The sequence below is a fragment of the Centroberyx affinis genome, unplaced genomic scaffold (genome assembly GCF_046629955.1).
Source record: "Centroberyx affinis isolate AG114_WGS23_722 - 3 ecotype Tasmania unplaced genomic scaffold, CSIRO-AGI_Caff_v1 ptg006131l_1, whole genome shotgun sequence".
In the NCBI taxonomy this organism is placed as follows: Eukaryota; Metazoa; Chordata; class Actinopteri; order Beryciformes; family Berycidae; genus Centroberyx; species Centroberyx affinis.
This window is the reverse complement of record NW_027283119.1, coordinates 60,346-80,034: the sequence shown is the minus strand read 5'-3', so window position 1 is coordinate 80,034 and position 19,689 is coordinate 60,346. Positions and strand designations below refer to the sequence as shown.

General features: G+C 40.9%; 3 protein-coding genes, 1 long non-coding RNA gene and 2 pseudogenes across 5 annotated transcripts; all 6 read left to right on the top strand.

The window, feature by feature from the left end:
- The first annotated feature begins 539 nt into the window (after window positions 1-539).
- Window positions 540-2,922, top strand: sgo2 (shugoshin 2). Its single transcript, XM_071512174.1, has 5 exons — window positions 540-728; window positions 1,034-1,107; window positions 1,234-1,385; window positions 1,503-2,875; window positions 2,914-2,922. Exons 1-5 carry the CDS (start codon window positions 540-542, stop codon window positions 2,920-2,922), a joined length of 1,797 nt encoding a protein of 598 aa, XP_071368275.1.
- Window positions 2,923-2,959: 37 nt separating this feature from the next.
- On the top strand, window positions 2,960-4,949 carry LOC139638145 (uncharacterized). The gene is made up of 3 exons (XR_011694759.1): window positions 2,960-3,809; window positions 3,993-4,107; window positions 4,274-4,949. It is a non-coding gene; the product is annotated as an uncharacterized lncRNA (long non-coding RNA).
- A 483-nt stretch (window positions 4,950-5,432) lies between these two features.
- Window positions 5,433-9,805, top strand: LOC139638139 (gamma-crystallin M2-like). 2 transcript variants are annotated; one of them, XM_071512175.1, is made up of 9 exons: window positions 5,433-5,473; window positions 5,574-5,655; window positions 5,790-5,872; window positions 6,118-6,208; window positions 6,415-6,492; window positions 6,756-6,843; window positions 6,986-7,112; window positions 8,830-9,067; window positions 9,459-9,805. In XM_071512175.1, exons 1-9 carry the CDS (start codon window positions 5,433-5,435, stop codon window positions 9,732-9,734), a joined length of 1,104 nt encoding a protein of 367 aa, XP_071368276.1. In that variant the 3' UTR covers window positions 9,735-9,805. The 2 variants fall into 2 exon arrangements, with proteins under 2 accessions (XP_071368276.1, XP_071368277.1); XM_071512176.1 differs by lacking the exons at window positions 5,433-5,473; window positions 5,574-5,655; window positions 5,790-5,872; ... (2 more) ...; window positions 6,756-6,843; window positions 6,986-7,112 and adding an exon at window positions 7,987-8,244 and having other exon boundaries at window positions 8,825-9,067.
- A 1,221-nt stretch (window positions 9,806-11,026) lies between these two features.
- On the top strand, window positions 11,027-12,178 carry LOC139638140 (gamma-crystallin M3-like). Its single transcript, XM_071512177.1, has 3 exons — window positions 11,027-11,038; window positions 11,186-11,428; window positions 11,906-12,178. Exons 1-3 carry the CDS (start codon window positions 11,027-11,029, stop codon window positions 12,176-12,178), a joined length of 528 nt encoding a protein of 175 aa, XP_071368278.1.
- A 1,453-nt stretch (window positions 12,179-13,631) lies between these two features.
- On the top strand, window positions 13,632-15,471 carry LOC139638137 (gamma-crystallin S-1-like; annotated as a pseudogene).
- Window positions 15,472-16,521: 1,050 nt separating this feature from the next.
- On the top strand, window positions 16,522-17,706 carry LOC139638136 (gamma-crystallin B-like; annotated as a pseudogene).
- The last annotated feature ends 1,983 nt before the right edge of the window (window positions 17,707-19,689 follow it).

Here is a 19,689-nt window from a genome sequence, read left to right as displayed (position 1 = left end):
GTCCCGCTCTAACGTGCTTCTCTCTTTTCACCGCAGAATTTGGACGACGGTCTCCCGTTAATAGTAAGTACACGGTATTCAAACCAGTTTTCGGCTTATCAATGCATATGGAAATTTCAATTTGACCCAATTGGACAGGCACATCCGCCTAACCTAACGTTATCTAATTGCTACAGGATACCAGACAAGCGACGTTAGTTTGCTAGAGTTAACAGCTGTGTTTTCTTTCAGTTCCTTCATCTCCCCACCCACACGACTCTTCCTGCATTTGGCTATGTTAGCTGGGAAAAATATGATACCCTCAAAGGCCTCCAAGCAGACTTCGGCTGCGGCCTCAAAGATCAAGAATAAGATGCTCAGTGAGTTTGTCATTCACTTAGATACAGATACACACTGTGAGCAGAGTTTGTGCTTTGCATTCTTCCACTGTGTTGTACTACAAAGAGAGGCTTTATGGTTTTCAGACATTGTTTGGCTGCAGGCAGACAAAACGTGAAGTAATTCTCATATACCGTGAATTAATTCTGTGGTGCTTCTTCATGCCCACACCAGACACCTCCTCCTTCTTCAAGGTCTCTCTGAAGACCAACAACAAGGACTTAGCTGTTGCCTTGCAGACCCAGAAGGAGAGGAGCAGGCAGCTGGAGATGGACGCTGTGTACCTGCAGAAGCAAGTGGAGGCTCTGTGCTTCGAGCTGGCCTCCAGGAGATACAAGCACAGGAAACTGGTTGGTCTGTTCCCAACAGTCTAAGAGATCTACTCTTGCTGAATTGGTTGTAATTCATTGGTTTGTTCTCTCACAGCTCCTCATCCTGAAAGACCTCCGTAGCAACACTCTGCATCACTTGGGCAGGATGGCTGACCTTTTCTCTTCTGAATTTGTGAGGATGCCTCTCAATATGTATCAACATATTATTCTTTGTCTGTGGCATGTCTGAGTTGTCTGTCAAGTCTCTCAGGGTATGAAAATGTCAGAAAATGCAGTCAACAGAACCAGAGTCTAAAGTCTATGATTGTGATTATTTCCTATAGGATCTATCTGAACTGTCTGATGACTACAACAGACAATCTGTCGACACCAATGATGACAATATGCAGATGGAAAGGTGAGGAAATATCTCGGCTAGATATGTGCTTTTGGACCAAGCGCAGTTTTTATGTTTTTGAATTAATCTTTCCCCCTCTTTCTCTCTCTCTCTCTCCCTCTCCCTCTCCGCAACTCCCGTATGTAGGCCTACAGTTCAGTTACCTCCTCAGCCAGAACTTTCAAGGGATGAGATGTGTCCCACTAAACAGACAACAATGGACCCATCTGAGAAAGACACCTCTACAAACATTGTAGGTATCCAGAGCCGACCCAGCAAGTCCAGTCATACTTGTAAAGGTATGAGAATATAAGTTTTGAATTTTTATAATCAATTACTTTCACATTATTTTCTGCCTTAATATACAGATGCAATGTTGACTAAAATGTTCTATTTTTCACATCTTTTCTTCGCAGATACCACAAATGATATGGAAAGGCCTTTGAGTCCACATATGCAAGCTATCCCGACAAGAACATCCTGCCAGTCTAGCAGCCTAAGGGATGAAGTAGAGAGGTTGTCAAAGATATTCTCTCAGTCCCTATTTGATATTAACTCAGTCCCCTGTCTTCAGAACGGTCATACCCCCTCAGTTGACAAAACATCGGAAAAGCCACAGCCGTCTGTTTCTGATGATGTCGTTTATCATCCCAGCAGCTCAGTTATAGCGACTGAGCCAGAGCATGATAACGGACAAAAGACTATGCTTCTGAACACAATGATGGAGATGACTCTAAGTAATGCTACTGAAATAGTCACTGTGGAAACCAAGGGCAAAGAAAACGGTAGCTCTAGCAAACTGAAAAGGAAGAAAAACACACATACGAAAAATGTAGCAGTTGTGAAGGCAGTGAAGGAAGACAAAAAGAATAAGGAACAAGTTAGTGGGGATGAGAATCGGAAGTCTGCAGATTCTGGGTTGACTGAGATGCAAAGTGCACCCACTGTCACTTTGTTACAGGCAGACAACCTTACACAGGAGGCCTTTACAGACACTGAGATCATTAAGCTTCAGCCACACAATGCACAAAGTAGAACTAATATTACCTCTCGTAATCCCAAATTGAACAATTCTGAGGCTTGCAACCGTCAGAAAACATCGAAGGAGATTGTCAAATCATGTGACCCTGCCAAGTCAAAGTCACAGTGCCATAACATTGTCTTACCTGAGCAGGATGATTATTTTATGGACCCAGTAATTCAGTGCTCGAAAGGCAAAGATAGTGTGAAATTCTCATCAGAGAAAGATATTCCAGAAGAGGCAAGGTCCAAGACTAAATGCAAGAAGAATTCTTTAGTTTCAAAGACAGACCAGTCAGTCACAAGGAAAACTTTTGTCATCTCAAGTGATTTGCCATCTTGTGAAAGAGACAGGAGAATAACTCACAGTGAAAGAAAGAGGTCTAAAACTCTGCAACTCAGTTTAGATCACCATGATGATGAACTGGAAGAAGAAAATAAGGGAGAATACGAAGCATGCCAAGACCAGCAATTACACAAAGAGTTCCTGGCTTGCGCAGATGATAATGTCACATTGCTAGAGTCAGAACATGTGTGCTGTCTTTCGCTCAGTGGCAACAAACCTCAGAGCAAAATACAGACTCCTACAGATTCTGGAGGGAAGCACAGAACAAGATGCAGAGAGACTTTTGTTATCTCGGTGACCAGGGATAGCTCCGCATCAAACAGCGCATCATCAGAAGTCGGTGCTGTAGAGCAGGTCTTTGTTCCTGCCACAGGATACAACTGGGTGGCAGAAGAATCGCCAGCAGTTATGGATGCAAATGTGGTGAGGCAGCTTTCTGCCTCACCACCAAATCAACACAGTTGCCCTGACACAAGACACAGCGATGGAGAGTTTGTTGTGGAAACACCGAGCTTCTATAAGCGTCCTTGGGTGGCCACTCAGGAGCAAGGAGACATTCCAGAGGAATTTAGTAGCAATCATAACCATGAAATACTTCCATTGGGTAGTGAGTCTACTACAGTCACAGAGTTTGAGAGACCTAAAAAGGACAGGAGAGAGAAAACAGGCCGAACCAGCAAGAGGAAAGCCACACAGAGGGAGGAGTCTGTTGACTCTTCAAATGACAAGAAAAAGAAGAAGAAACGTAGTCATAGCACCCAAGGATTTAGGCCTCAGGATGGTGCATATTATCCTCAGCACCCCAGTGACACCTTACCCCTCCATGCCAGTGCATGCATGGACAATATTAACGTTGCAAATAAAGGAGAAGGGGAAGTTTTACAAGTGGTTGAGTCACATTCTGACATGAATGAGAAGGATGAAATCTATGAACATTTATTTACTTCCAAACCCACAAACTCAAAGCCCAGGATGGATCAGAAGCCAAAACGGCACAGAGAGACATACAAGCTACATACACCCACACAAGCTACAAATCCACCTGATTCCTCTAGACAAAAAAGGGAGACGTTTGTTGTCTCTAGTCGCAAAACTCAAGATGGGGTTTCATTCTCAAACAATTTGAGGACCTCTAATGTGTTGTTGGCCTATAGTCACACAGTAGACGCCAGTGGTGAGGCAGTTCATCAGAATATGAGAGACCTGCTAATGGATGAGATGCCGCCATGGGTGGCCATGGATGTCAGCGCCGCTGACACTGAACTCGACAGCCTGGTTTCGAGTCCCAAGAGGGTGACCTCAGGCAGGGTGGCAGTGTTTGAGGAGCCTGCTGCAATCACAGCTGAAGCCTCTCCAGGTGTGGTATCCTATATATTGTTTCTCTTTCCACATGGCTGAGTGTTGATATGGATGAATTTTAGATTTTATTTGCAGATATTTGTGAACTAGTGCATTATTTGTCTGTTTATTTGTTGGGACTATTTGTAGTGCTTAATTCTAAAAGGCAAAGCTGTTTATTCTTTTATTTTGTGTGTTGTAGCAGGAAGAGTCTTAACATCGCTGACCAACACCTTTACAACCCCAGGTAACGGAAGTCAAAGGCAAACAAGGAGACGTAATGCTCAAGTCAGTTACAAGGAGCCGACCCTCAACTGGTGAGGACCTCTACACTATAAACAGTGTCCTAAACTCGTTTTTCAGAGTGTTGTTGTTTTTTGTATTTACCAATGATGATGGTAATAATGATAATTTTACAAGCCAGCAGCAAAAATGCATTCCTGGAATAATAATTTGTTTTAATTTTTTTTAAATTTAAAACAGTAAAATGAGGCGTGGAGACAAGTACACTGATACCAAGTTCCTGAGTTCACCAATATTTAAGGACGGCAAAAAGAAGAAACAGAAGAAGACCCTTGACAGGCCAAACTTAGAGAGCTCTCTCTTTGTGGATTGATATATTTTACTTGGTTTGTTTTAACTCATTGCTTTTCTTTTATGCTTGAATAAAGACTTGTTCATTAGTAAAACTAACAAATGTGTTTGCTGGCAATCCCATTTTCTAGACTGGGAAAAGATTGTGCATGTTTGTTTTTGCACCTGCAATATGCTCACATAACATGACAAACATTAAGATGAATGTGTGTTTTCTGATGACCAGTGTTCTGCCTGTTTCCCAGTGTTGTCTGGTTGGTAATTGTCAGAGAGATTGACAGGAGGTGGGGCATAAATTATTCAGTCCAGGCTGTTCACCTGAGAAGTCTTTTCTCTTGGGTCCACATAGCTTTTGAAGGCAGGTGCTCCCTAGAAAGACTGCCAGCTGCAGTCTAGCTTGACTACAATCAACCATGTTTAGGATTTTGTATTTTCATGTGAATTGAAGTACCGTAACCTACTGTCTTTGGTGTGCAACAGTTGCTGGTCGTACAGAATTGTATGGTGAGTACAGAAGCTTACTGGTTCATGTTCAAGTTATCCTATCTTTCATGGGACAATCCTATTTTTTGTAAGGTCTTCCCATTTTTAAATGGAATAAAGAATATATTTTCTCTGAGATTATTGTAAATTGCATTGTTATTATGTAATTATATTGTACAGGAGATGGATTTTTTTTTTCGATGTGCCGTAGGCTAACTGCTTCACCAGCAAATTATGAACATTTATTTCTAAGGCTTAATTTAATTCCATAGGACCTATATGTTTATTTTAACAACAGTACAGTTACCTTATTGCATTTCTTGGTAGCTGTCTGTGTGGGCCCTCACAGGTGTCAGGTTCATGTCCTGACTACACTGCACTGCGTCCTTAGTAGTAAATTAACCCCTCAACAATGGTTACGCAAGCTGACCTACTCTGCCACCATAACATCTATTGGTTTCACAGGCTTTCCTCTACTCAATTTCCAGTCACTATCCTCATGAATATATAGACATTTTCATGTTCTCTTTACAGGAGTCATAGATGAATAGCATTTATTCAGAAAATGGAGGCAAGGCGATTGAAAAGAGACGTCGAGGCCCTTCTGTGAGTGGATGTTAAAGCCCAAAGATCGTTAGAAAACAATGTGGCTATGATGTGTCTTTTTAAAACGTTAACTTGTGCACCTGTTTTCTAATTTGAACAGTGCTGATTACATTGGGCAGAAGCTCAGAGAGAATGCCTTTGACCCCAAGGGGAAGGGGACCTCCACAATACTGGATGACCTGGTAAAAGATCAGAAATAGAACATTACATTGCTTTGACAGGATTTCACTTATCTGAAGCAGAGTTGGTAAAAAAAAAAAAAAAGTACATATATTGGGTGTGTCTGCCTATGTATTTGTGTGTGTGCATGTTACAGGCTCATTATGACCTTGCCATTACTGTTGCCCTTTGGTGGTTGGACAAGGAAGAAGGACAGGATGCGCTTGACAGAGACATCATGTAAGCTGCTTGTCCTTTTATAGATATAGACTACAGTGTACATGCCTTTGGGGCTTTACATTATATACTGCACTTGAAAAAGGGATGCTTTTATTGGTCTATTAAGACGATGGCCTCATTATTATGTTGGAGCTGAAAGTAGAGGTTGTTGAATGCCATGATCTTGGCCCAAATTGTTTTAATCCACACTGTGTTTACAAGAAGCTGTATCAAGTGACTACTCCTCCCTTTCCCCTCTGCCACAGTGGAGCAGCAAGCAGTTCAGTGAGTGACCAGTATCCCAACCACCTGGAGCGGGAAGCTATGATCTTGTCCTCCTTTGCTGGGATGATCCTGGTGAGAGAAGTTCATATATGTATTCAGCTTTTATTAAACCAGGTGGTCCCATTCAGATTAACTATCTTCCCAGTCAACTTAGAATCTCCAAAGCCTTCCTCAGTTGTGACTTGAGGCAGATGCCAGATGTTTACTGACTAAACGGCTATGATTTAATGGTTTTTGTATGACAGCTCTCTAACCTTTGCACCTTTTTCCTGCTCCAGAATAGCCTGCCGGTGGAGGAAATCTTAGCTCTGTATAGCTGTAAACCATCTGCCTCACACCCCACTCAGCACTCCAAGGTACACTGTACAACATGTGTCCTGGCTAAGGTTTCAAACTGAGGTCCATGTGAACCAGTAACAGATGAAATATTAATAGGATATTATTCTGAGGACTCTGTATGATTCTGTACACAGTCGTGGATCCGGCTGTCATTGTTTTAGTATCACATTTACTTTTGTAATTTTAAAATTAAACTTTTTCAATCTACAACCTTCATGATATAAATGTTGGTTACATGGCTCATTCTACACAATCTATCTTTTCCTTTTTTCTGCCTTAGAGCGCCATTGTCCATCCCTTCACCCTATCCTACCATCCATTTGCCATGCTGGGCTCTTACAAGGCTGTGGACCACTCCAGGAAGCACAGTAAGTGTGTGAATGTGTGTGTCTATTCATTAACACGTCCACACAAATATCTTGTGTTACCATGTGGACGTATCACAATAATTTCGGGAACCTTCACAAACTCTCTTCTGATGCTGCTGTCTTTTTGTTTGTTTAATCCTAGGTCAGAAGTTGAAAAGGTGGCTCTCTGAGAGGTTTAAGGCGACCGCCCCTGCTGAACGTAGATCCTCAGTGCAATCTTCATCTTCTTCCTCCTCATCTCACTCCTTCCTCAGTGTGAGTAGCATCATATATTTATAATTAATACCCAGAACTAATTTCTGCAGTAGTCATCTTTCATCATTTTTATATTAGCTGCATAAACAACATTTCAGATTAGAAGCAAATTTTAAAGTAATGGGATGGAAGTTTTACCATAACAAATTCATTATTAAACATCATTAAAATATGTTTTGCAAATGAATGGAAGTTTTGAGAACTTCGCCTTAGTGGTTTAAAAAGTGAATGAAAGGCCTCTACTGCCCCCCTGTGTATCTAAACCAGACCTCATCTCTACCCAACACCCCACCTCCTGCCCCTCTGTCTCACTCACAGGACAGCGGCGAGTGCCATGAGAATAGAACTGAACACTATGAAGGTTCACAAGAGTCCCTGCAGGACTGAAGCTGCAGTCCTCTAGTATTTCCTCAGCCAGTAGTATGGTTTTACTGTTGAAGATGGTCACCAGTTCCAGCAGTGTAGTGTTTGGTGTTCACTTGATAACTGAATGATATCTATAGCAGTAATTTAACTTTTCAGTGTTTAGATGTGTTTGATAATGAAAAAGTGATGTTATTTATTTATTTTGCACTATTTTGCTGTCATTAACAGTTGATGATGATGGCAATAAAGATGATGGTGGTTGTAGTGGCTGATTACCTGTAATAATGATGTTTATTGTGGTATCACTAACCACACTGCAGGACTATTTCCTTGTTATTAATACACAGACATTGATATTTTCTGCCCGGCCACTCAATATATTCTTTTGCCACCCTTTCTCTGTTTACCAAATAGTCAAAGGCCATGTTGTTTTGTGATGACTTCTGACATTCTATGTGGAAAGATTAATCCAGTTTGATGGATTAGTGGATAAAGTACGTCTCTCTCCGACGTCCATATCAATAAAGAGGGCATGGAGGGTCAGTAATTTGCCTGCTAGGACTTTTGTGCTGATGAATCAGGGTTTTTTACTGTATGCCCTGGATCAAGACTTTTGGCAGCGAAACCAGGGTGTCAAATCCCCGTTCATTGAACTAACAACTAAAGTGGGATCTACTAACCCTTTGATTGAGGTTTATATAGTGGGGCTCTGGTCCTGCTTTGTGAGACCACCATTTTGCATCGGGACTGGCTCCAGCACAAGGCAGGATGAGTAGTAAGGTAAGACTGCGTTGTCTCGTTATCTGTCTGTATCTGTCTTCCCTAATCCTTAAAAAAAATAATTGGCAAAACCTATAACCTTAACCAATGCAGTACATGCAGCAATGTAAACTGTACACTGTTCAGATCTCTGACCAAGGCAGCAATTTAACAAATTGCTCTAACTGTAATGTAACTACATTTATATCATGTTTGCATTCTAGGCATTTAGCTGCCACTCATGCCCAGAGCAACTAACTGCTTATACTGTATTGTTACCACACACTGGTGCAAATATAGAAGGAATAGTGTCAGGAGTAGTTAAGACTGGCATCAAGTCATCTAGGGCTTGTTATCACTTTCTTGGTTTCTTACATTGCCTTCATGTTAGATAAAGTTATGTGTTTAATGCATGTTAAAAGACAAAACACAAAGATGATATAAGTCTGTAAATTCGGGTGTCTTTACAGATTATAAAGCACCGACATAACTTAACACTGCATCAATCATGACTTGATTATGGTTCTTCATCTCTTGAGCTTGTTATCACAGTATAACAAGCTACATATTTATTCCCTCCTGCCTGCTCTTCTGCACCTAGATCACTTTTTATGAGGATAAAAACTTCCAGGGTCGCTCCTATGAGTGCGACACAGACTGCCCCGACATGCACCCGCACTTCAGCCGCTGCAACTCCATCAAGGTGGACAGCGGCTGCTGGGTGCTGTACGAGAGGCCCAACTACACCGGCTACCAGTATGTCCTGACCAGGGGGGAGTACCCCGACTACCAGCGCTGGATGGGCTACAACGACTCCATCCGCTCCTGCCGTACCTTCTCTTATGTGAGTAACCTGTTGGCTTCACTAACTAGACACTAGACACTTTCAAGTTCAGGAGGACTTGATGGATATAATTGGACTAGGGGTGATTTAAGGTTAGATATTGTGCAGGCCTTAAATTCCAAATATGAATGTTTAGATGATGAGGATAATGAAGATAATGAAGGATAATTATTCAGCGCTTCAGAGCAACGTCTCCCCAGCATATATGAGACATGAAAGTAGGCCATTCTGGTTCAAGTGGAAGGTCTGAATTACACAATAGATAAGCTATTGTAGACACCCATGGAGGGATGTAGTGGAGGAATTGTAGCGGAAAAGGGAAAGCGAACACTGAAGAACCCCTTGCACTGATATACCTAATCATATACCGTACTTCTCCGTATTTCTCCAGACCAGCGAAGGCCCTTATCGCATGCGCATCTACGAACGGCCCAACTTCCAGGGCCAGATGATGGAGTTCAGCGACGACTGCGAGTCGGTCCAGGACCAATTCCGCAGCCGTGACATCTACTCCTGCAACGTCATGGAGGGCTACTGGACCTTGTACGAGCATTCCAACTACCGCGGCCGCCAGTACTTCATGAGGCCCGGAGAGTACCGCAAGTTCAGTGACTGGGGCGCCACCTGCGCCACCACTGGCTCCTTCCGTAGAATCACTGATTTTTAACCATGAATCTGAGTTGGATCTTTTGATAAAAAAATCTTGAATTTTAGTTAAGTTTCAATTTCATTACAAACACCTTCTGCCTCCTTTAAAAAACATCTCTATGTGGACACTGTTAATAAAATAATGTGTCTTTATTATATGATAGAATACAGGAGTGGGATGTTTAATTTTGGCCATGCTAAAGGGACCTGGGTTTATGAATATGACATGGTTTTAAAGTGACTCTGAATAAATTGATCTATTGTAAACTATTTTGTCTTTTTGTGAATAAACATTCTGGTATTGACTGATTCAGCTGATGGATTCATAAAGAGACGGTTTTCAAAATACCAGACCAGATTAATATTCTATGGATGAAGTATCAGTATGAATATAATTATGATTTTATTGTTTTATCTTTTACTATCCAGTAAAAGTGCCTGATATTTCAATAGTAGGCCTAAGGTTTCTCTAAGGTTTTTTTTTTTTTGTACAAATCTGGTGATGAATTAGTCTGCTCTGACACTGCTGGGGCACCTTTGTCCTTTGGTAGGTCAGGGTCACCCAAGGTTCAATGCTGAAAGGACACAACCTCCACACTACAACACAACACAAGACCACATGGGAAAAATGGCTTGTTTGCAAAGTTTCTGAACGGTCAAAGGGGCCACACAAGCATCCCAGAATGTCACATTTTCCTTATTTTCCATTTATTTGAATAGAAGGAATTCTTTTGTGTGACACAGAAATACAAATAGATTTAATAACTTTGTGTAAGTAAGTGAAACCAAACTTTTCTCACCACATTCTAATCATGAACCTACAGTATATGACCAATATATGACTGGAGTTATTATACCAATACCAACCATCTTTGTATTTGCTATAGAACATATCTATAAACTAATGTATGCAGTTACAAATCTTGACTAGTCCACTGCACTCAAGCACTAAGTACTAGTAACGTACACAGTTATTTACGTATACATTTATTTGCTAATGTATACATACATTGTATGTATACAGTACATTTAGTTTCCTATATATGAATCTGATTACGTCACAGTGCCACTGACCTTTCCAGTGCCTGTCAATGCTGTGGCTCTTGCTGGAAGCTGAGCTGTGTCTGTAAACCATGACAGAGGACATGACAAACAGGAGTGGGAAGACTCCTGTAGAGTTTCTGCTGACACCAGGCCTCATTTGAATAACAACACATACGGTAGCACCTGTGCCCTCAGGGTAAAGTATATAAAGATGACCTCTACTTCATGGCAGAAGCACAGCGAGCAGCTCAACCAACAGCAGCAACCATGATGGGAAAGGTTTGTGTTTAATCCTCTTTTTTTTTTTTTACATTACAAAAGAAGACAAACGCCAAATGTCCACAAACTGATGTACCTTTCTGATGTTCCTTTCAAAAATGAGCTAATTGTGATGTGTTGCCTCATTTTGCCTCCTCGCTCCATCAGATCATCTTCTACGAGGACAGGAACTTTGGAGGCCGTCACTATGAGTGCATGAGTGACTGCGCTGACCTGCACTCCATGTTCAACCGCTGCCAGTCCATCAGGGTGGAGAGCGGCATGTTCATGATCTATGACCGCACCAACTACATGGGAAACCAGTTCTTCATGAGGAGGGGAGAGTACTCCGACTACATGCGCATGATGAACATGAGTGACTGCGTCAGGTCCTGCCGCATGATCCCCATGGTAAGACCTCTTATAACAGTGTTAACTAATCTTTGTCAATATAATACACATTATATTGGACAAATATCAGTCAAATATAGTCTCACAGTCCAGGGATTGATCTAAGTCTATCAAAAGTGGTGCAGGGTTTTCTTATTCTTCATTTCTTATTCTATTCTTATCTAACTGCAGGTGCTGTAGATAAATGAAGGAAAAAAAGGCTTCATATCTGTTTAGAAAAAAACTGTTACCTAAAATGCATGACTCTTTGTTCAAGATATAACACAGTTTTATAACAAAAGTCCACCAATAACTGTAGTAACATTCCACAGTGAGTGTAAGGTTCAGTGTAATTTTTATCTCATTTTAGAACAAAACTCTCATGTATTTACTAATGAGGCAAAATTATGAGATTTGTAAGTCTGAATGACATTGCCAGATGTTTGAACATGGTCCTCGCTGTAAAGTGACCCTGTGACCTTTCCCTGCCCACATTAGCACCGTGGCAACTTCAGGATGAGGCTGTACGAGCGTTTCGACATGGGAGGTCAGATGAATGAGCTGATGGACGACTGCCCCAACTGCATGGACCGCTTCCGCATGTCTGACTTCAACTCCTGCAACGTGATGGACGGCCACTGGCTGATGTACGAGCAGCCCCACTACAGAGGCCGTCACTACTACCTGAGGCCCGGCGAGTACAGGAGGTACAGCGACTGGAGCGGCATGAGCCCCAGGATCGGCTCCATCAGGCGCATCATGGATCTCTAAAGACAGAACAGTTCTCGTGAAATGTCTGCTCTTTGCCTTGTTCCACACGCTGAATAAAATGGTGTCAGTGCTCAAGTGTATTCAGTTTTGTTCTTGCTCTCTGCGTTTGGAGGGCACGTTCTCCGGTGTGGATGTGATGGGGTCGTGGTCTGACATCCTGGCTCTGATCAGAGGCTTGAATAAAATACTGGCAGTGCTGACACTTACCACACCGAGAGTCAAGCGTTATCTATTACAGTGTTGAAGAAAGGTCTTTCCGCAGTCCACCTCTCACTCAATCCACTTTTAATGGCTACACGATGATATAATTCAGTTAAAAAAAAACCCAAACAAAACAAAATAAAACCACAGACTTTGTAGTGCGCACACTGAAAACCTTTACATTGTTTTGGAAATCAGGTTTCCAAATCACATGGAAGAAATCCACTACAAATGAATGTAGGGATCATTATGCGTTGAATTCAGCCAGCATTGCTTAGGATTTTAACATTTCAAATCATTTTTTTTAAATTATTACCCTTTAACCAATGATGAATCATTTAAGTAAAGAGCAGTTTTATCTGCACTTCTTTAGATAAGACATAATGATGGCATCACTGAACACATCCACCAGAGGGCAGTGGGTAAGAGAATATATAGTGTTGAAATTGTAGTTAAAACATTAACATAATATACTGTTGACAAAAAGGGCCACTACTAGTCAGTTGTACTATATTGAGATAGTAATAGGTTAATGTAAGTTTAATATTATGATTTCTCTCACAATATGCTGATCTTGTGGATGGTATGGTACAGAATTAGCACATCTGAATTCCTGTTCTAATAGTGATATTACTATCTTTAAATATGAAACACATGAACCAAATTTTACTAGAAATTGTTGTAAAAAAAAAAATAAAAAAATCTGAGAAGACAGTTTCAGATCAAATTTATGAAATTAAATATGAAGAGAAAAATTAAACAATGTCGTAAACAGTGTAAGGCCAAACTGAATGATTTTAAATGTATCTTGAATTGTTGGTGGGCATTGAAAACAAACTAGGAGACTGAGTATACTGGGATGAGAAAGTCTCAAAATGCTAATTTCTCATTGATCCATATATTTCTCTTCATATAATTAGAGTCGAAGAGCAATATTTAGGCAGGCAAAAGAAAAAATATCCACACAAAGACCTAAAATTATACTTGGATCAGCCATACAGCTTTGGCTCATGGCTGTTTGGGTGAGAATATAAACCAGAAAAAAAAGAGTATGACCTAATTTTCTGAATTGTACAAAAGCTCTACCCAGGACACTGATGAAAAAGACAGCAGCTCTATCTGTTGAGCTTCATACAAAGACCTCCTGCCCAATCCCAAACATCCTGCCAGCTCTCACCTGTAAAAACATAACTCATAACCATCTCTTCAGGAGGACACAAAGGATCGCCGGCTATTACAATATGAATGACACATGCAGAGTCTGCATTTCACATTCACTATATATGTGACAGGTGGGAGTCTTCAAAGAGCTGGATGGACCACACAGGGCAAGGCACAGGCAAACCGGCCAACATGGGGAAGGTAAACATCACAGCTCCCAGGAGGGCATGGGGAAGAGAATATGTTGTTCATGTTGTTATATGACGATGCAGTGCGGGAAAAGTGCTAAAACTGTGAAGTAAACAAATACAAACAGGCACGCAGGTACTTCATTTGAATTCTTGAGCTTTATTGTGAGCCATTATTGTAATTCAGTAGTTTACTTGAAATGAAGAGAGGTTGAATTACAAGCAAGGAGTGGCCTAGCAAATAGTAAATTAAGCAGGAAAAATCGGTTGTAGAATTTGAAAAGAGTTTGCAACACACTCTATGGAAAAATTATAATTACTAAACAAAACCATATGATTTCCATGTCTAGATTATCTTCTATGAGGAAAATAACTTTTGTGGGCGCCATTTTGAGTACAACAGCGACTGTGTGGACTTGCTGTGCCACTTCGACCGCTGCAACTCCATCAGGGTGGAGAGCGGCTGCTTCATGGTCTATGACAAACCCAACTACATGGGAAACCAGTACTACCTGAGGAAGGGGGACTACCCAGAGTACCACTGCTGGATGGGTGACAATGACTCCATCAGCTCCTGTCGCATCATCCCCACGGTGAGCTCACATCATATGTTTATCATGGATGAATAGACTCTCTGTGTACCCATAATCTGTCTTTAACCTGGCTCACAGCTGTGGTTACGCAACATTAGTGTACTCACTAGGGTTACACCCATACATTGGTTTGCTGATATACTGGGCCAATATGGTGCTTTTATTAAATATTGGATACTGGATGATATTGTATCGTCCACCGCCACTGATTGTTCAATAATCTTTTTCATAAATTAATTCTTCATTTAAATGTCTAATATATCCCAGAGTTTCCCCTGTCAGTGAATAGGTGAAGTGGGTCACTCTGCCTAAAGAGATGCTACTCTAAAAGAATTTCATTAGTCTGGGTTTCAGTGGAGAGTTTTAGTGTCCCATGATGGTCTAAATGCTGCTAAAGTTTTTCCACTCTGACAAGAATAAAATACTGGGGGAAACATTGAATGCTTGTAATGGCACGGAACTGGTGAAATTTAAAGATATATTGAATATGAATATTGGCACAAAGTATCAGTTATTAGTGACTTCAGTCTAAAAATATCAGAATTGTATCATCCTTGAAAAAACCATATCGGCCTAGTAACCACAATACATTTTGAAATGATTCATAGCTATGCATTATATGTTACATAATTTTTTGAGTTATAATGTCTATTATGATTAATGAAGTGTTCATAAACACTAAACAATGACTAATAGCTTATGAGAGCTTTATAATAAAGCCTTTTGTTTCAAGGAAAACTGTATTTATAGTGGCATGAAACTATTACAGTGATACTGCAAATAGTATTGGGCCAAACTGAGGTTTGTGACTATGATAGGAACTGTCTATGAGGAAGTGCTTTGCTAAATAATCCCCCCTTCTCCCCTTCAAACCCAGAAACCCGGGTCTTTCAACATGCGTGTGTATGAGCGGATAGAGTTCGGAGGTCAGATGATGGATGTGATGGACGACTGTCCCAGCGTCATGGACCGCTTCCATATGAACGACATCTTCTCTTGCAACGTGAAGGGCGGCAACTGGCTCTTCTATGAGCATCCAAACTACCGGGGCAGGATGTACTTGATAAGACCCGGAGAGTACCAGAGATTCAGTGAATGGGGCGGCAGGAGCGCCAGGGTCGGCTCCATCAGACGCATCATGGACTATTAAACTCTAGCCAGCCCTCTGCTCGGAGGCCCAGGTTGTATGAAGATTTGGGAAAAGCACCATGTTTGGATGATGGCCAGGCAACGAGACATTTTAGATTAAATACAATATACTAGACCTAAAGTTGATGCTTCAAGATGCTTTAATTAATGATACTGAAGGACAAGGACAAAGATGTGTTTTTGATGATATTTGAACATTCTACTTCCAGGATTAAGAAGTGATCTTAGTATCCTGAAAAGTTTTGAAATTTTGATCCCAATGAGAAGGGTGTATGAGGTATATTTTCCTGATGTTAAGATTATGGACTAAAAAGAGATGCAGTGGAAAGCATTCAGCATACAAAAAAGAGAACGAAAAACAACAAGTTTTTGGCACTGTTCTTAATCAAAGACTCACCGCCACAATAAACCAAATTGCAAAATGGAGTCTTTATAGTCCATTCAGCTGTGAGGACCGCCATGAAACGATGGCATAACTCTCAGACATCATGTATCTCAATTTAGTTACACATATATTGTATATTCTGTGAGTTGTTGAAGTACTGTAACCTTTTGTTTTATGAGACAGCCCTAATCAAAAGTCACATGTCCGTGGATGGGTTCATAATGTCATAAAAAGCGGTAAGGCTTGCTGCTATGGAGGTGGGTGAATTTCACTCAAACGCTGCACTGATCATATCTGATGTATGATGAGCATGAGATTCATATGAAATGATATTCAAGATCTTATAATTGCACGTGTGGAGTGATGATGGCCACTCTAGATTTGACAAACCTTGCAGGATGTTATCTTATCTCTCTAGTCCATATTCTGTACAGGCTCTATCGTGTGTCGGCCATATTAAATATCGCCTTGATCTCAGTATTTGCTGATGCTGTGCAGTATGCACTGTATCAGTCTAGTGTGCGGTGGGGTTTTCGGGGGAGAATTGTGATGAACATGGGGAAAGAACAATAACTCGTTACTCACTAAGGGCCATCTATACATAAACAGATTTTTCCCACCCACACCCCCGCCCCAATCCATCATCACTATCAGGGATATATTTGAATGACAATACTTTATGCTGCGCAATCACACAGCTGCCCTTTCTTTCTTTTTTTTTATAAAGCACAGTGGCTTGGCTGAGGGACAGCATTGAGCAGTAATACAGCCTGATGCCAACATGACCATGGGAAAGGTAAAGAAAACTTCATTTTCTCATTTTGCCCACATTTTCTACACACATATTTCACTGTACAGTTAAACTATTCTTGAGATTTTCTTTGTTAGTGATCTTGTATCTCTAGTCTGCTGTACACCAGCTTCAGTTGGTGGACCACAATACACTGTGGTAAAAATGAAAACTGTCTTTCTACACGATGGCCATTGCAGATCATCTTCTATGAAGACAGGAACTTCCAGGGGCGCTCTCATGAGTGCAGCAGCGACTGTGCCGACCTCCACTCCTACTTCAACAGATGCAACTCCATCAGGGTGGAGAGCGGCTGCTTCATGGTCTATGAGAGACCCAACTACATGGGAAACCAGTACTACCTGAGGAGGGGAGAGTACTCTGATAATCAGCGCATGATTGGCATCAGTGACTGCATCCGATCTTGCCGTTTGATCCCCCTGGTAGGTGATAAAGACATGGCAAGTACAATGAAGCTAAGAGTACATTTCACTTAATGACACTTTATAGTACAATACTGTGAAATACTAAAATAAATGTAGAAATATATGAATGAGTGAGTGAATGTGACTCCATCAATGCAGCTTTTTTAGTTTGTTACCATTTGAAATGAATCAGGAATTAAGTTATCTAACAAACCAGTGAGCCCCTAAACTAAAGAACTAAAATGGTTCTGGGTACCAGTGAGCTCACCGGTATCCAGAGCCATTTTAGTTCTTTTATTTTCATTTCATTTTCATTATCATACTCAAGAGAGTAACAGTGAGTTTGTTATCCTGTGGCAGCACCGTGGCTCCTACAGGGTGAGGCTTTACGAGCACGCCGACATGTCAGGCCAGATGCAAGAGCTGGACGACGACTGTCCCAACGTTCAGGACCGGTTCAGCATGTCCGACATCAACTCCTGTAACGTGATGGACGGCCACTGGCTGATGTATGACCAACCCAACTACAAGGGCAGGGTGTACTACTTGAGGCCCGGAGAGTACAGGAGATACAGCGACTGGGGAGGCGTAAGCCCCAGGGTTGGTTCCCTCAGAAGAATCACTGACTTCAACTAAAGTCAAGTTTTTACTTTGACTGTCTCTTTCCCTAATAAACGTTGACTGCTTCACAAAACATTCATGTCTGGTTATGTGAACCTCATTCTATGCATTTACCTGTTAACTGCTGTTTATGTGAGAGATTGGTAGAGAGAGAGAGAGAGAGAGAGAGAGAGAGAGAGAGAGAGAGAGAGAGAGACCACTGCACCACAGCCTTCAGACTCCTTCACCATTGGGTAAAAAGCCCTTGGAATCGATAATTATTACAATGCTTTATTCCCATTTTGTAAGAACAACCCCAAAACCTCTGTGAGTCCAGGTTCTACATGTTAATTCTTCTCATAGTAGGGTTTTACAGTGCAAAAAGACAGTGTGACCTCTGAAATCCACTATCTATCAATTGTGGGCTAAAGAATGTATCTCACACATGGTTAGCTGCTACACTACAGTTTAATCTCCTCTATGATTCGGCCTGCCACACAAAGAATGCCACAGCTGCCCTCTCCCGGTCTGTGCCCCTGATGGGATTAGCTGCACTCTGTGGTGGCAGCATTTATCCATACCATTAGGTTAGAAGAGAAAACATTATATACAATGTAGCAGTGCAGACTGCAGAGTGTGCGATAGCAAACGGACACGAAAGGCAAACACACAGATTTTGGACAGACCAAAATAATTCAATAAATCAGAAAAGATATGAAACAGCAGAAATATTCAGTGAAATATTGCATTGCACTAGACTAAAAGAGTACTTACTCCCACATCTCTTCCTTCATAAAGGCTTGAAACATACAATATGAGGTGATTAGTACGTTGGAATGGATCTAATAAACCATGGGCATGGCAGATAATTTTGTGTCTTGCACCACCACTTTCAACATTTGAAAACATTTAAAAATCAATATGATGAATGTCATATACTATTATGAATACATTGTGGCTCCCATGCCTTTTAATATATCTACAAATATACCTATAAATGTGAAATATACCATAATACACAGTGTAACTTGTACACTGTGTATTATGTCATAATTGTCATAATAAAAAAAAAATACAACTTACTTTTTCAGCAGGGTTTCTTCAAATTTCTCTCGAATAAGATCACAGTTAAACGACTTGTCCCCTTGGTTTTTGTTTCTGGGCAAAGCATCCATCCTGTACAGTTGACAGCCATTACTATAGGCCTGTGGCCTTGCTAAAAGCTTTTAATGTTTAGTTTATAGTTTTTATCATTCACAATAAGACTTTGTTAAATGTTAATAATATAACATTATATGTGTACATTCACATACAGTATCAAGGATGAAATAAGAAAGTGCAGACTTGCTATAGTACATCCATTGTGGTCCTCACAGTTATTAATTAATTAAAATGTTCATCTGGCATTAACACAAAAAAAATACCATTAGTCCTTCTAACAAATCAATAAACCTCAGAAATCACCATGTCTGGATGTAAAGTTGGCTCCTTTTTCCATCTGTATGGAATGTAACAGAGGTCCAACAACAGTGCACCACACAGCCAGCACCTTCCAGGATAGAAGAATATGAATGAGTATATGTTCTTCTATAGTGAAAACACACAATTCAAACATAAGCTGAACAAGCAGCTCAGTCAAGCGAACTCCAAAGTGCAAAAAATAATAGTCATGACTTGCTGTATATTGACCTAAATCTGAGACCACAGAGGCAAATTTACAGTAGCCTATAATATTAGTGCAGAAAGCTTCACAGAGTCAAACATGGCTGTGATAGAGCAAGGGAATTGTAGTCCATTAAATCCAAACTGCCAGATACTGGGACACAGACACTGTGCTAGGACTCCATTGCCGGACAGAAGAAGCTTAAGCTGGAGTGATGTTAGTAAGTTGACATGAACTGGCATCACCAATAATGGTCATATACATTCACATACACATACAGGTCACATACATTGTATTGGTGTATACTATACAGTATAAATTATAACAAATTCTTTATGTCCAGTGTAGCATACAGA

Excerpts from the sequence above, each read along its gene's own strand:
- LOC139638139 (XM_071512175.1), top strand. The coding sequence starts at position 5,433 with ATGGAGGCAAGGCGATTGAAAAGAGACGTCGAGGCCCTTCT. Across the intron at positions 6,209-6,414 it reads CCTTTGCTGGGATGATCCTG|AATAGCCTGCCGGTGGAGGA; the intron begins GTGAGAGAAGTT and ends TTCCTGCTCCAG. Across the intron at positions 6,844-6,985 it reads GGACCACTCCAGGAAGCACA|GTCAGAAGTTGAAAAGGTGG; the intron begins GTAAGTGTGTGA and ends GTTTAATCCTAG.
- sgo2 (XM_071512174.1), top strand. The coding sequence starts at position 540 with ATGCCCACACCAGACACCTCCTCCTTCTTCAAGGTCTCTCTGAAGACC. Across the intron at positions 729-1,033 it reads GATACAAGCACAGGAAACTG|GATCTATCTGAACTGTCTGA; the intron begins GTTGGTCTGTTC and ends TATTTCCTATAG. Across the intron at positions 1,108-1,233 it reads GACAATATGCAGATGGAAAG|GCCTACAGTTCAGTTACCTC; the intron begins GTGAGGAAATAT and ends TCCCGTATGTAG.
- LOC139638140 (XM_071512177.1), top strand. Across the intron at positions 11,429-11,905 it reads CCTGCCGCATGATCCCCATG|CACCGTGGCAACTTCAGGAT; the intron begins GTAAGACCTCTT and ends TGCCCACATTAG.